The 15,686-nt window shown below is 35.6% G+C and overlaps 1 protein-coding gene across 1 annotated transcript in view; it reads left to right on the forward strand.

The window, feature by feature from the left end:
• LOC150104473 (homeobox protein cut-like) overlaps positions 1 to 15,686 on the forward strand; it is a 436,834-nt gene that overhangs the window by 109,887 nt on the left and 311,261 nt on the right. The window contains exon 3 of the mRNA XM_090395558.1: positions 6,089 to 6,155. Within this exon, the coding sequence (XP_090251684.1) occupies positions 6,089 to 6,155 (67 nt within the window). The remainder of the gene's footprint in view (positions 1 to 6,088; positions 6,156 to 15,686) is intronic.

Here is a 15,686-nt window from a genome sequence, read left to right on the forward strand (position 1 = left end):
TGTTAAGAGTTAATTAAAATACAATTTATTATTATATAATAATGATAAAAATATCGAGATTATTTTCAAGTGATTTCTAACGCAGCCTTTGATTCAGGATTTCCTCGTGACGCCACCTAAAATAAAACTGCAGTTTCCCATCATCCCTGAAATAAATACATATTTGGTTTGAAAGTATAGTTTTTGCGACGACATTTTGCTGAAAAGAGTGGGGATCTTTTTTGCAGTGGTATGCAAATATTCGATTGTGGCAGACCGCAGTGCAGTAGAAACCCAGTGTGAGGGGTTTCCCCTGGCTGCGGAGATGATGAAGTGCAGAAACAAAGAACTCAAAACAGGAGCAACTAAGAATGAGGTAATTAAAAAGTAGATGTTTTTACCACTGGAGTAATCTTTGTTAGGCCTGAAAGTAATTCAGAAACATGACTAGTAGACTCGGCGGCCTGAAAGTCGTAAATCACAACGTACTAGGGCTCCGTGAAATTATTAAACTGGCCGTCTGCTAAGGAAGACACAAACGAAGTCATTAGGAAAGCAAAACAATTAACAGTGTCTTTCGACGCCCAGCAAAAAAAACTGACAAATGATAACGACGGCAGCTTCATCAGTAACAATGAAGTCACCCACAAAAAATAACGCTCTGAAAAACGGATAACTGTTCCACGTGAAGTAAGACAAGAGGCATTAGACACGCGCTTGTAGAAACGCAGTGGAGAGGAAAAGCCAGAAATGGCATTATCCAAAATTGTGAATGTGATCTGATTGTCTGGTAGCCTTTTGAATGCACGAACATGACAATATATTAGCAAAAATATTAATGGCAGGTAGGAGTGCTTTTTCAAAGACAAATGATCCCCACACAGAGAAGGAGTAAAATATTCAGGTTAACGGAGTCTAATAAAAAAGCGACCACACTCCATCCTTTACAACACGCAAATGCAAGCTTTGTCGATATTGTTAGCCACTTCTTTGAAACAAACTCCTAACGTTTCGTTAGAGAAATTCGTCATCGTAGGTTGCGCTTGGAGTGAGTCTTATGTTGGTAAAGTAACGTAATGAAAAGTCCCTGGAAATGCTATTTATTTTTTTTTATCTGGGACATGTGAGGTTGCATTAATTTAAAATTACAAACTCTTAAGTGATGGAAGCTGAACTCATGCGAGATACATTTTCTTTTATTTCTTTTTTTAATTTTTTAACATCGTTTTATGTATCTGGTTACATTATCCCCCCCCCCCAACCCAACATGATCCCGTTGGAAACAGATTTCTTGGTAATTATTATTCCTGCATTTTCCGTACGAAATCTGATAGTTGCCTAACTCGATATTCTTTGTGAAGATATGGAATACTATATTAATTAAGAGCATATTGCTTTTATAATCACATTCTTCATTCACTCCTTTTTACACTTTAATCTGCTTCAGAGAATAACTCCGCGATGTGCAATCACTGATGTGATTGATTTTCACCATAGAAAATGTATCAGAATACCACAAAATTCTACAGTATTTTTTATTGTAGAAGTTTTTTTATTTAAAAAAAATTAAGGATAATTTTAACTGCGAACATTTATAATCCTGCATCGCATTTAATCCAGTTCCATGAGCAGGATATTCCATAATCCTAAACTACTCTTGAGACCAAACACGGAACCTTTTCAAGTTACTCCATGCCGCCGCTAAAAAGGCGGTCGTCTCTTATAGCAGACGACAAAATTCATCTAAGGCAGTGGTTCTTAACCTTTTAGTAGTCGCGGTCCTCTAAGTATCCTAAAATATTTTCGCGGCCCCCTAGTTTGTAGTAACATAATAATAATAATTAATTTTTTTTAAATAGTGGTTTTACTTACTAATTGTAATAACAAAAAAATCAGAAAATAGAAATCGACTTTACTTAAATATTATGTAGAAACTTTAGCGTATTTATATTTAGGAAATCAAATAATGTTCTTTGTTTGCTCATTTTATAAGGGAGTAAATTTTAAGAAATAACAAATCAGTATTACTGCACTGAAAGTTTCGAAAACTCATTGCACGCAGGTGGCACTCTATGCATTCGCACTAGTACATGTATTGTTTAAACTTCAGAGAATCACTTCTATCACACGTTCACACGTCCAGTAAGCAGATGTCACGACTTGCAGTGTTACCAGCAGCGAAAAGTCGACTTGTGGCGCCACCACAAAAGAAACTACTTCATTAAACTGCATAATTCAGATTACTAATACAAAATGATATAAGTTTGAAACAAAGTAAAATAAGGAGCAAAAAATGATTATTTTAAGAGATTTCAAAATTTAAAAAACTAGAAATGTTCTATAAATTTTCCGTATCCCACCGGTTAAGAATCACTGATCTAAGGAATTCGCAAACATCCACGCAGCAGTAAATTCGAATCCAGCGTACTGGGTACAGCCGGGATGCTCTCCACCAGGCCAATTAAGTCAGCAAATGTTTGTATCTGATAAAGCACCATTGAAACCCTAATTTTATTTTGGTATAGACTTTTGACTTCGTTTATGTTTTCGTTTATACAAATGTACGTTTGTGCATCATTTATATCACACCCGTTAACCACGTACTGCTATTTTCTTCTTTTCCTCGTTTTAATACGCTGAAACTGAAAACAGGCTAGCGCGCGCGCACACACACACAAACCCATCACTGTCTAAATTACCTTTGCATTTTGTAGAGTAACTTGGTCCTAGTGTTATACGTTTTCGCCCATCGCTTGTATGCATTCATTCCCTTTTTTTATATTATGATAAAAATGGCCAGCTTTCTTCTTGGTGAAATATTGCCTTGCATGCTGTCATCTCGACTAATTTCTGCAAGAACGTTAGTTGGTAATTTTTTAGCGACTCGTATTTTGCTTGAGCTCTCTGCTGTACCTCATAGAGTTAAGCTGTAGTTTACGCGCCCATCAACCGTTTCTTTTAATCAAACATGGCCTAGCTACAACTGGCATGACAATCGGTCTAAATATGATAGTGTTGCATTAAATTTAGACGTTAATAAAATTTTCAAGTAATTTCACTTTTTTTGAATTTCTGCCGTGAAATTATGATCTTACAGCTTGATAGCGTTCTCATATATGTATAAAGAATCGGTGTGTATTCAGAATTTTGTCATATCTTCTATTGAGATATGAAAACTGAGTATTGAACTGGCTTCATGGCAGATAGCTCGAGTAAAAGAATAGTTTCACTTGTATCCAAACTGTTAGGTCAGGTAATTCAAAAAACTGGGATAGATCAAACCCTCTTAAGTGTTTGAGAGGGTTGCACTTCCCAGTTGACACGCACTTGCATAGTCTGTCATGATGGAAAAGATCATTCATTTGGCTAATAAGGATGGATAGTTGGTTTCATTTTTTGACCACTGGTATCGGAGTAGTTATCACAAAAAAAATGAATAGAAATCACTGACTTCAGTCCTTTTTAGTGAAGTGAGCCTTTCCGTAAGGTCCTGTAGTCAAATAGTGCGCTAGATGTCCTTCATGATGATTGCGAGATGCTCTGCCACATACCCATCGAAAGTTCCTTACAATAGTATTCACTCTATCATGCACTCTGTGCATGATAGAGTGAATACTATTGTAAGGAACAAAAGTTAACGATAATTATAGAGGAAGGGAAGGGAAAAGGCTGCATTCTTTCTCGCCCTTAAATCACGTGCAGTGAGATGTATAAAAGAAAGTATCACGCGCTAGCTTTACATGTCAAAGGTTTATCAAGCTCGGTATAATAGACCGGGAGTTGAAGAATTGGCATTTTCACTGGCTTTAGGATCAAGTGGTACAAAAATCATCGGAAAGATCAAGTTCATAAAATCATTTAAACACGTCTTGATTATATACGTCTCTTTGACGGGCATTTATGGCTTTATGGTGTTATTTTAGAAAATGAAAAAGAATTCCTGGTTTTAATGATTTTGTGCGCTCGTACTTTAAATGCGAAAATTACTGATAAAGCTGGTGGTTTTCTTCAGTATGTTAATGTTTGAATTAGAAAATTTACCTTGCAGCAGAGAACTCGGACTTAAACTAAAGATTATCAGTAATAATGTACACAACTGGACTCGCCAGTTATCATTACTCCATAATTTGAATAATGAGTAGGAAATCGACGTTGTTTTTATTGCCTGACTGGAAATCAAACCTGGATCCTTCTTCATATTAAAATTATTTAATACGAGGAGAAAAAGATATTTCGATGGGTAAGTGCACAAATGTGATATATAAGGCATTGGGTTTCTGCTTCGTATACCCAATCTAGCCTTATTAATCAAAACGCACTATTTTGTGACAGCTGCAAAAGACTAGAATATGCAACATACTCAGAAGTTTACATCACTCGGTGGATGGATCTAACCTATTTATTCATAGTAGCACACTGTAGTTATGAATATCTCATGAGAGAAGCACTGAATCACTACTGCTGAATGCCATAATCCGGAAATTGAAGGATTACTAAAGTATCTCGATCAGGGAACAGGAAAATTGAATTCAACGATTGATCCAATTAACCGTCAGCTGGATGGAAAAGTCCATACAAAATTTGGTCGCACTGGTTCTCCTTGTTCAGCAGACATAAAGCAGTAGAAAAGAACTCTGCATCGTATATTACATATCTATAGTAGCGAAATGGCCTTCGCAAAAAAAAGGGGGGAAAAAAAGTAATTTTTAAAGGGAACCTACAGTACACCAGTACCATGTGTGAGTTAGGAATGGAAACAAACTCATTCACGTTATTTTAGAAAAGCGATTAGTCACACTCATTGGGAAAGATTAGAGGAGGAACATTCCAATTGGTGGAATGTTCCTCCAAATATCGGTGGAAGAATAGATGAAAGGAGAGAATAAAAATCAACCTTGGCATTGGGTTGCTTGCTAATGTTGAGTTCCTGAATATAGTTTTATAGATATGGAAGAAACCGAAAGTATTATAAGGGCTTCAAGAAGAAGAAGAAAATACATAAAAGAGAAAGTGATCATCTGTATGTGTGTGAGATGGAAAATGGAATCATTCGTCAACTAGCTGAATTTCCCTCATCTGGAATGAAGAATTTTTAGAGAAGATTCAGTGTTCTACTCAAGCATGCGTACAGTATTTCTAAGATGGCGATTTGTATAATGTGAGCAGTTCTTTAAGGAGAGATGCAACGTCAGGAGCTGAAGAAGACTTTTATTTTTGATCTGTAGATATGTTTGTGAAAGGAAAGATAGGTGGATAATGCTCTTCTCAGAAGAAAAACTGATTTTGTATAAGGATTGGATGTTACGAATTGGTAATAGAGATATAATTAGATTATCGGTTGTCGTTACAGTATGAATTTTACCAAAATGAAAACTTGCGCAGTCTGAGGCGTTAAGAAGATATCAGAAAGCTTTAGTGTAATAAATTCTTTTCAGCTTGACCGTTTCAGCTGATCATCATTTCAGGGAGGGCACATTTTCAACATTTATTTAAGAATTTTTTGATTTCCGTTAAGCAAGTTGGATCAACTATTACCTTTCAAGTTTGAAAGGTAATGTTTAGGATTGATATGAGTAGAAAATTGTGATAAGACTAATATCAAAAGCGTATTGTTATAAGTGTAGTCTGTACCTTACCCGTGTTTGTTCTCAAACATTAAAATTTTGAATGGATATCCTATCTTCCTTATGCAGCATTTTAAAGGGGGAAAGGACTCCGTCAAAAATCGCACTTGAGTTGATCGCATGAATAAGATCGTTTGTTTTCCGGTTGTTCAGTAGACAACCGGAAAACAAACAGCATGTTTTCATTCAGATGTTTGGTCGTTAAATAAATAACGGACAGGAAAAGGGCGAAGGAAGCATTGCTACAACAGGTGATTGGGAGGTTACATGGGAGACATCTTTAGACTCGCAAATAAATGAAAACTGTGACGGTGTTTGTACATTTAATATGCAGTTCGAATTTGTCGTTTTAGTTTTTAATGACATATTAAGATGTTTTCTAAGTTCTTCACATGCTGCATAACTTTAACACAGGTAGAACAAATTGAAATATCTTCTGTTTTTCATGTTAATATACGGCATTGATTTACCGATTTTATTTTCAGCCTTGGAGAAGACGCAGTTTGAATTATTTCATCATGCAAGTAGATATGGCGATAATCTTCTTGAAAAGTGAGTACTAATTCTCATTCACTTCTTAAAGTACTTTCAAAAGTTGAAGAAATAAATTTTGACTAATATTATAAGATGTTATTGATAAAAAAAAAATGTCGCTTTCCAGATTTCAATACTTTTGAATACAGAAAAGGTTTCTTCGTGGTATGAAAACCTTTTTTCTTCAGGGTTTTTAAAGTTTGGTTTCAAGATCTTGAGTCGCAACCACACTTGAGGAAAGGTCACTGAGTGTTTGAGTGTCGAAAAAAGGAAAACTGAGGCAAAGTGAGGACTTTACACAGGTGGTATGTTGGGAGAAGGATGTTGCTCAATTCCTTAGTAGTAATTTCACTTTTTTGTGAAATTTAATAGCAAAGTGGTAAGGAGGAGTTCCTGTTCGTGTTTAGCAGTTTTGTTGATGAGTTCATATTATTCTTAAAATATTTTGAAACAAATTTCTGAAAAATTGCTAATCGGTAGATGGTCTTTCAACTCCCCATCTCATTAAATAGTGTCCATGAATTATCAGTATTAACAGATGACATATTGCTTTTCCCCTTCACTCAATTATATTAAAGTCTCAATCTTGAACCGTGGTTCATCTCCAGCTACCAATATGATAGGAAGTCGAGGTTTGCTTCGTCTTTGTTTATTATTTATTTTGGAAATTCGAGGTTTGAATTAGAATTTCTGACTGTTCTCGCTTGAATCAACAAGGGAAACACGAAGTAATATGGATTTATTTTGTAAATATCAAGTTTTTCTAACATGCGCCAAATGATCACATCAGATGCAAACATTTCACAATCATATGTAACCAACTTCATAGTTGTGTTAAATGTTTGAGACTATGTAATAACGGTTCGGCTTGAACAGCCACTATTATTATTTTATCCATATATCAGGGGACATTCATCCCTTGTAGAAACTGATATGAACTCTACGAATTCTCCAATTTTAGCTGTGTAATGTCAACGCTAAAAACTGTAATCATTACCTTATTCGAATCGCTCATATCAGATTTCTGTTTGAAAGCTGAAACTTTATGATTTAGATTATTTAAATGATAAACCTATTTCGTTGCATCTTACACCCGCCCTCTTAATAATGTTACTCTTTGATTTCGTTTTCTTTGTTATGGGTTAAAACACTGAAATATTGGCCTTTCTTACCGCTACATTACTGAATATGGAAATATCTTGTCAATGTTTTTCATTTTATCACTTTCAATGTATCCATTATCAAATATCTGATGTGTATACCCTCAAGGGGACGTAAAGGATGCATGATAAGTTTGTATTATTATTAACTACCTATCGACCTGTTTCTTCCAAATTAGTCTCTTTTTATATTTTATATCAATGATCAGATCTTCTACTTCAGCCTTCTGAGTTACCCTTTGAGTCTTTTTCTTGACATGAAACGCTTCTTTTGCTAATTCCCCTCCTCACCATTCTCTTTGAGCGACCACACCAATAGAAATTAGTTCTCCTCACACATTTTTGAATGCAAATAAAGTCCCGTAATTTCCTAATATTGTGGTGTTTAAAATAATTCTGTCATTGATACCATCCTGTCATTCTGCCATTGATGACATGACTAGTCCATGTGCTGAATACAAATCCAACAAGTACTTAACATTATGATTGGCTTGGCGTTTTTCCTCCAAATTTTCCCCAAATAATGTCCGTCCATTTCCTACTATGCAATTTACGTCATCAGTAATGACTAACTTTTCTTTTTCTTAATGCCATCAGCCTTCCCTAATCACTTGAAAGATTCCCCCACTTCTTAAGTAAAAACTTTTGTGGTAACCTTAGACAAAAATAAATGTCATTGTCCAATTCCGCATTTGGATGTCTTCCCACACCACTCTACTTGATATTCACTGCCTTTCAAGAATATTATCTTCGTGTTTAGTGCAGAATAATATAGGTACCTCTATCTTTTCTTGATCATTATTATCTGAATATAACATCTTATATTTTGTGATTCAGAAGAATGTTTTCTGTTTTTGTTATTGTTTCGTTAACACCAATTATGTCGACTTGGTATTTCTCCAATTCTGCAATTACACTTCTTCATCATTGATGATGACGATTCCTAGCATGCATTCTGCTTGTACTGAGTTGGAGTTTGCTCCAATATGTGGCTTGTTCCTCGATTAAATCAGCGGAGGCCTTATTTATCCGTGAGCCCCACCCAGCACGATATTCAATTATAGTTTGATTTCCCTGTGTTTTGGTTTAAGACAATGAGAATACACTTTTGTCGGCAAAATACCAAGTTCCCATCCTCCTTTGTTCACTATTCAGGTGGGTGGCTACTAAAGTGTTTCACCACGATAAGGCGAGTATTGGACATTAGGTCAGAGCCAAATCGGTTCCCCACATTCCTTATAAGGTTTGGGGGAGGTCTCCTTCCAGCTTTGATCTTTAAGCGATCTTTGTTTTTATTCTGATACATAATTATTTATAAAGCATTTAAGATATACTAATTTCTTCTTATGCAATCTATATTTTGAATCCGCGAAAGATCAGTGGAGTATGAAAGGTGTCCGTTACTTTTCAGAATTAGTTGTATGATTAAGACACAATATGAATAATTCCTGAATCATCCTGTGCCGCAGGGTTTCCCTAAAATTATTTCCTTAAAGCACTAAAATGTGTTTGTGATACTCGGTGTTTATTCGAGCCTAGAGTCACTCGATGTTGCCGTAAAACTAGAGAGCAGACGGTGGTAGCGAAAGCAACAAATTTGCGATAAAGTCACGACGACTTCCAATTCCTGATAACTCCACTATGCACATCTGTCTGTCCGTAAACTTATGACTCCTTCCATAGGAATGCCACTAAACCTGATAAGCGCTATCAGACTTCTTACAAAGCAACAGAAAGCGTAAAAATACCAGATATAAAAAAATAATAAAGTGTTTTATAGTTAAAATAAAGCAGGTTTCTTGATTTTAGCGAAGGAACGCAGAAAACACTTCATATTCGACTCTATTTCCTTACACTTCTTTCTGAGGAAATATAAAATCATTCCCAATAATATCACAGTCAAGTGAGTTTTTTATTCGATCCATTTCACTGTTGTTCTAATTTACTCTTTTTCATTTGTACTTTGAGCTATTTTCGCTTATCAGTATTGAGTGAATGCAAAGCATTTTATTGCGAAGTCAACTGAATAATTTGTGTTCCTCAATAAATATTTATGTGATAAGTTTTATTCAGTTCTACCAACCGCGGGCATATTGCATCTATTTATTTAATATGGATTCTTTATGTCCCTAGAAACCTGTGGGTGATCGCTGATACTTTTGTTTCCCAGCAGAAATGTCTATCCCTTTCGTGAGCAAATACAAGCCCGTATCAAATAATTTTAAAAACATCCCCCACTGATCAGAAGACGTTTTCCCAAGCTGGCGCCATCCATTGATTTTAGCTGTGACATCAATAAAATCTTAAAATGACTTCGTTTTATTTTAGTCTGTTGAAGTGAAGCAACTTGAATCGAAGTCAAGTGGGACCTAAAGTTTTTTTTAATCGTTCTCTCCTTACTCGGTACAGAGAAAGTGTAAATCTTCATAGTAGGACATTTCTCTTTTTTTTTTTTTGTTACCCAAAGTATTACTGTTAGCGTTCTCATCATACAAAATGCATTCTCGAGTGAGGAATGAACGATATCAACATCTAACAAACGCAGTACGCAGCCGTCTTTGCATCTTGACTTGTTTGTTCTAAAGAACCATCGAAAATTAGTCGTTTCCTTTTCCACGTGATGTGCATGTCAAAAAAAAAAAAGTTTATCTTAAAGAATAAAAAAAATCCATGTTCTAAAGCTAGTCCATTTGACTATAAAATTTGCTGCGCTTATAGCTTTTAACCGAATGTATAATTTTGTAAACGAAAGCTATACCTACAAACTAATCTGGTTTGAGTCATTATTTTGGTGATCGCGGAGATGGTTCAGAAAAACCACTGCAATGATTCTTTCTTTCGTAGTTGAAAAAGCATTGGCTTTTCTTTTTTTATCTTTGATATTTTGCATACCAAAATGCGATCATTTCTTCTTTTAAAAAACGTGCACTTCACAACTTCACTGGATCGCCCACTGCGTTGTGATCATCTGATAGAAATTAATACTGGTGGCTGTGGGGAGGATTAGAGAAAGAGAGCCGCGTCCAGTAGAACTTTGGGGTTATCTGATCCTGAGTTTCAGCAAGTGTTTAGCAGCAATAATCTCCCCATCACTTCGTTGTTTTTCTGATGAAAAGATTTTCTTAATGTTACGCTCCTGAATGGTTGAAAATTAAATTAAATAAATAATTAAGCACGTCGACGTTATATGACCATAAGACAGAAAAGCTTTCATTTATGAAAGCCACACACTTCAATTGTGCAAATCTTTTAAAAATGCTAACAGAGGTCTTTGGGAGAATAAAAAAAAACGAGTTTCAGAAAACCTTCCTCCAATGGTTGGCTTCTTTTGTTGGTTAGATTTTTGAATATTCAAATACGTCGCTTCCAATATTTCATGATAGCAGAAAACATTGTCTGAGGACCCAGTGGAACTCCGAGTTCTGTTTAATTCATAAGCCCCAAAATATGTGATGTTGAACACTGCGATGAAATTTGCAATGAATATTCAGAGGACTCGTTTCTTCGTGACTGTGCTCAACATTTCTGTATACGTAAGTTACGTGTAGTTACAGTACCCCTTATATAAACGACAGTGAAGTGCAGTAGAAATGGTGAATTCATTGCAAAAACGTCGAAAATTTCAGATGTAAATTATCTAAAGCAATAAAAATGCTTGTTTTTAGCACATGAAAATTTTCCATGTAATCAAAGCAATGCTTTTTAAGCCACTTTTAAGAGACTTTACACAACACCATCATTATACCTCACGGAATTCAGACTAGAAATCGCCTCACTTCTCTACGCAGTCACCTGCTTTATCCACACCCAGTTGTTGCCATCTTTGCTAATTACCGAACGTAATCACCTGGAAATGCTTCTTCGGGCATATGTCGAAATCCCTAGTAAACGAGGCAATTTTTATTTCTTATCCCATAAAGAATCCTTCAAACGCGAGAACTGCTGCAAGTTGCTGGATGCCAGACAGGTGGAGCTCCACGTGCAATCAGTGCGCTAATATGCTAAGTATTTACAGCAAAAGGATATTAGTGCATTTTAATGGTGAAGATTGGAGCTGCCCTGTGCAGCCTTTATAAATATATATGATTCACATAATGACACACGCAAAGTTCCCATGTCTCGAAAAACTTTTTTTTGTTATTGTTGTTGTTTGACTGGAAGGGTTCGATGAGTTTTTAGTTCAGGTTCGTTTAGTTTTTCACCACCGTGGACACTTTTGTCTTGGGTTCAGTTGCTGTTTCCACATACTGGTTTCGAGCGTGATCTGTTTCTCTCAGAACTTGTGACAGCATTCGTCCATGATCTTCTCATGAATATTCCATTGTGATTTTTTTTTGCCTGAAGCGTAGTTGACCTAGATTTTGAATCCTTTAAGTGAAATGAGAAATTACTTCTAAACGCTTTTCATGTTAAAGTTGAGTTGAGTAATCACAGACGAAGATGACAGGGTTCATCCCACTCAGAAACTTCATTTCTCCCTTAAACAGAAAAAATAATTGATAGATACAACACACCAACTCCTTTTCCCCTTTTTTGCTTGAGCGCTAATTTTAAACAACTCGTTAACTTAATCACACACACTCTTTAACTGAACCGTTATTCCCTTCAGCTATTTCGAGATTCGCATGCTTGAAGGGCGCGTTGAGTTGCTGATCACGCCTCTTACATTGTGAAAAACAATTATTGCTGGGATCGGACAAGACAAAACAGTGAAAGACTTGAATTAGTACTGAGCGTTGCTATGTTGACTGCCCATCATGCACGTCATTTGGACCCTGATCTGTTATTACGAAGAACAGTTGCATTCATTTTTAACAAGTTTTGAAGGTTTTAGTTTGTGGCATCGAACCAAATTTCAATCACTTTGCGAGAGCGTTTCGTACAGATAATTCGAGCTTATATTCACTATCATCAAGTTAACCGTATTTTCTTATTAAATTGAATAAAATGAGCTTTCAAAACTGTGCGGAATTTTCTGCCTTGTTTAATTTTTGAATCTCATATAACTTTTTTCAGCAGCTCATTTCTAAAGCTTTCAATATTTTTAGTCTGTTGAAGAGAAACTATTTGAATCCACTGTTGCACAGTATATTTTACTTGTAGGCCAAATATACTGTGCAAAAAAATCTGTATAATCATCGATCTGTGCGAAACGATAGAATAATTTGCCCATTCTGGATCGCAAAATTGAATCGAAGTTTAACTGTGTTTTCGAAAGGACCACATATACTAGATTTTATCAAAATCCATGAACCCTTCAAGAGAGAGAAGTCTATAGGAAGTTTTTTGCACGATGAACAGGCAGCCAGAAGCCATTCCATCGCCACTAATGAATAATAAAATGTTCTCCTTTTCTATTTGAATATCCATTTCTGATCTCGTCCCAAGTAAGTTTTAACGCGATCAGTCTGGTCTCATAAAAGCGTGAATTCCCTTTAATACAGGCATTTCCAGCTTGCGGCTGCATTGTGGGTCGTTCTTAGAAATACTTCGGTTCGCGATAGGATTTTAGTGTTCATTGTCATACCTATGGCTCATTCTGTTCATTTTTCGACGATTTGTTCCTTTTATTTATTTTTATGCTTTAATGCTAACAATAAAATAAAATCAGTTCAGACGTGCTGTCAGTATTTCGTCCACTACTTGAATTAATATTTCTTTATTATTCATCATATACTCATAAAACCACATCAACAAAATTTATTTATTAAAAATAATGTTGAAGTCAACTTGAAATTGCAGCGGTTCTGTATATTAACATGTTTGATTTACATAGTTTTGTTTACTTCTCGTGGATTCGAGTGTTGCGTATCGAGTAATACGAGCTGTAGGTGATTTTTTTAAAGCCGAACTAATTTATACGGTATAGAGGAAGTTCTGAGTCAGGAATAATTGTATCGATTTTTCTCCATTTGGGATGGCATTTCCTAAATGAGAGAAAAAAAAAAACATCATCTGGAGGTCGACACAAGACATTTTTTTCGAAGATTTTTGTCTTTGTTATGTTATATTCATTAATTTCTGACCCGCATCTTTAAAATTCTTCTGTGTCTATTTGTGCGAGTATTACTTTTGAAATCTAGATTACCAAGACTAATCCAGGAATTTCTTGTGACCATCATTCTTTTCACTTGATTTAAACAAGGTCATAATTCCACCATATAGATCACATACGTACAGGGAAAGTTGTTGGCTAAAAATCTCTACTCGAGGCGCCTACAACCACCAGAAACATAGAAATATACCCCGAAGGACGAGGTGGAATTCTGCAAATCGTGAATGCCAATTACCGATTTTTCTTGATTTCATAGTTTATTCCAGTTTCAGAATTTCATTTTAAATTTCGTTCCTTGTATTTCTTCGTTCTGAACGAGGAAAGTTTGAATCCTCTCGCAGGATGCAACCTTATGCACAATATTACTGCCCTCTTTGACTTGCATATATTCCGTCAACGACATAAAATTGATTCTTTCTAACCATAGCAGTATATAAATTTTAAATGATTATAGTCTGAAGTCAGTAAAGCCCGTTAATAGTTTTCGCAGAAAATTCAGGCAGGGTGCAGTGGTATTGCCCGATGAATTGTGATATTTTCTAAACTCCAGTATATTTCATAAAATTCTCCTGAATTCCACTCGAGTATTGTTTAGAGGTGAATTTTTTCTCCCGACTCAGCTACTAATATTGCTATACCAGATAGATAAATGTCGCTTTGGAAACAAGCGAAAAAATTCTTAAAATTCACTTATTGTCCTTTGTATTGTATTATTTTATTATTGGTTGCTTTGAAATGATCTTTCTCTCCCACTGCATATAAACAAACTTGCAGAAAATCAAGATACATCTGGCAGACCCTTTTTTAAATATATATCACTCTCAAAAGAAGGAATTTGCTCTTTTTCTTTTCTTTTCTTTCTTTTTTTTTTTTTTTGAAGAGCTGGACATTGTAGTCTTGGAGTACTTCTTGAGTAAGGCAAAGAACAGAGATAGGTGGAATGAAGGATGAATGGGAGTAACAGGTTCGTTGTGTTAGCAATTGAAATGTTGACCAGCTGATGTTCGTATCATTTTACGTTTAGCAGAAATGGAGAGAAGGATAGATGCTAATTCTGATTAACTGACCCCATGAAAGTATCTGTAGAAAATACACAGTGCAGAAATTGACCTTCTGTGAAACACTGGTTGAAGAGGTTGCTAGAGTTTTTAAAGCATCATCCTAAATGTCAGACCAGTATTCTAAGGTTGGATGTTATTAATTTGTACACAGTTAGTTGCTAGAAAAAGCAACGTCTTGGCGAAAATGATAGCAAGTTTTTTGGTGAGTGTGTTATGTAGGTGATATTTTTATGCCAGGAAAGGCTAGAGATGAGTATCAGTCCAAGGAGAGAGAGAGATATCTTGACTGTTGGACTGAGTGATATACGGTAAGTGGAGAACTGAGGTCTTTTTTTGCGAGGAAAAAGACAGAATTGTGTTTCGGAAGTGTTGAAGATGACTAGGTTGTCTTTTAGCCCATTGAAGGATGTTATGGAGATTGGTGTAAATAAGAAACGGGTTGTAGAATATCTTGAAGCTTCAGATGTTTGGGCACTGCAAGGTTTGTCCTATAACCGAGAGGAATGGTGAGTGCTAATACCATCAGCAAAGCCATGGAAAGAATTTGAAATTTTTCAAGCGAGAAAGACAATTATATTTGTGAAGATGAAGTGGGTGATGTAACAGAACTCTCAGGAACATTGCATCAGTAGAGAAATTTGAAGAGAACTCATTCTACCATCACCCGGAGAGAAAGCTGTCAACCCAGTTATTTCATAGTTAGATCATATCAATTCTTGGGCCAAGTTTCTCCAAACCCTTCCAAAAATGGGTCTTAATACTCTCTGACCTCAGATTCCGAGACCCTAGTCTGGCAACTTGCCAAGAAGAGTCAATTCATGTTGAAGGGGGAAAAGAAATAAGCTGATCACGCAAAATCACGTGCTTTTAACCTAAAATTTTCCAACTGTTATGCAAGCAAAATAGTTACCACTTTATAAAAACTACAGTGTTCATAAAAGAAAAGTTAATTTTCCGACGTGTAATAATAAACAACTCATCCCACAACAGGAATTGATTACCCTATTATCGCAATGGATTCTCATTCTTCTGACATGCGCAGAAGCGTCGAAGGGTCTCGTATCTGTAGGCATACAGTATGTGCTTGCTTCCACTTCGTTTAAAGAAACTTAAATTGCCTATAAAAGTTTGTGCGTTAGCGATATTAAAGTTACAGCCTCTTTCTAGGAATCAGATTAAAAGAATCAAATTTTGATTTTATTGGGGAACTTAAAAACTCGTAGAAACACTTTCACTAATATCAATGTATTTTCATAGAATAGCAGAATGATTC

Source organism: Typopeltis vanoorti, chromosome 7, assembly GCF_054136105.1.
Source record: "Typopeltis vanoorti isolate ZY-2024b chromosome 7, IOZ_Tvanoo_1.0, whole genome shotgun sequence".
Classification (NCBI taxonomy): Eukaryota; Metazoa; Arthropoda; class Arachnida; order Uropygi; family Thelyphonidae; genus Typopeltis; species Typopeltis vanoorti.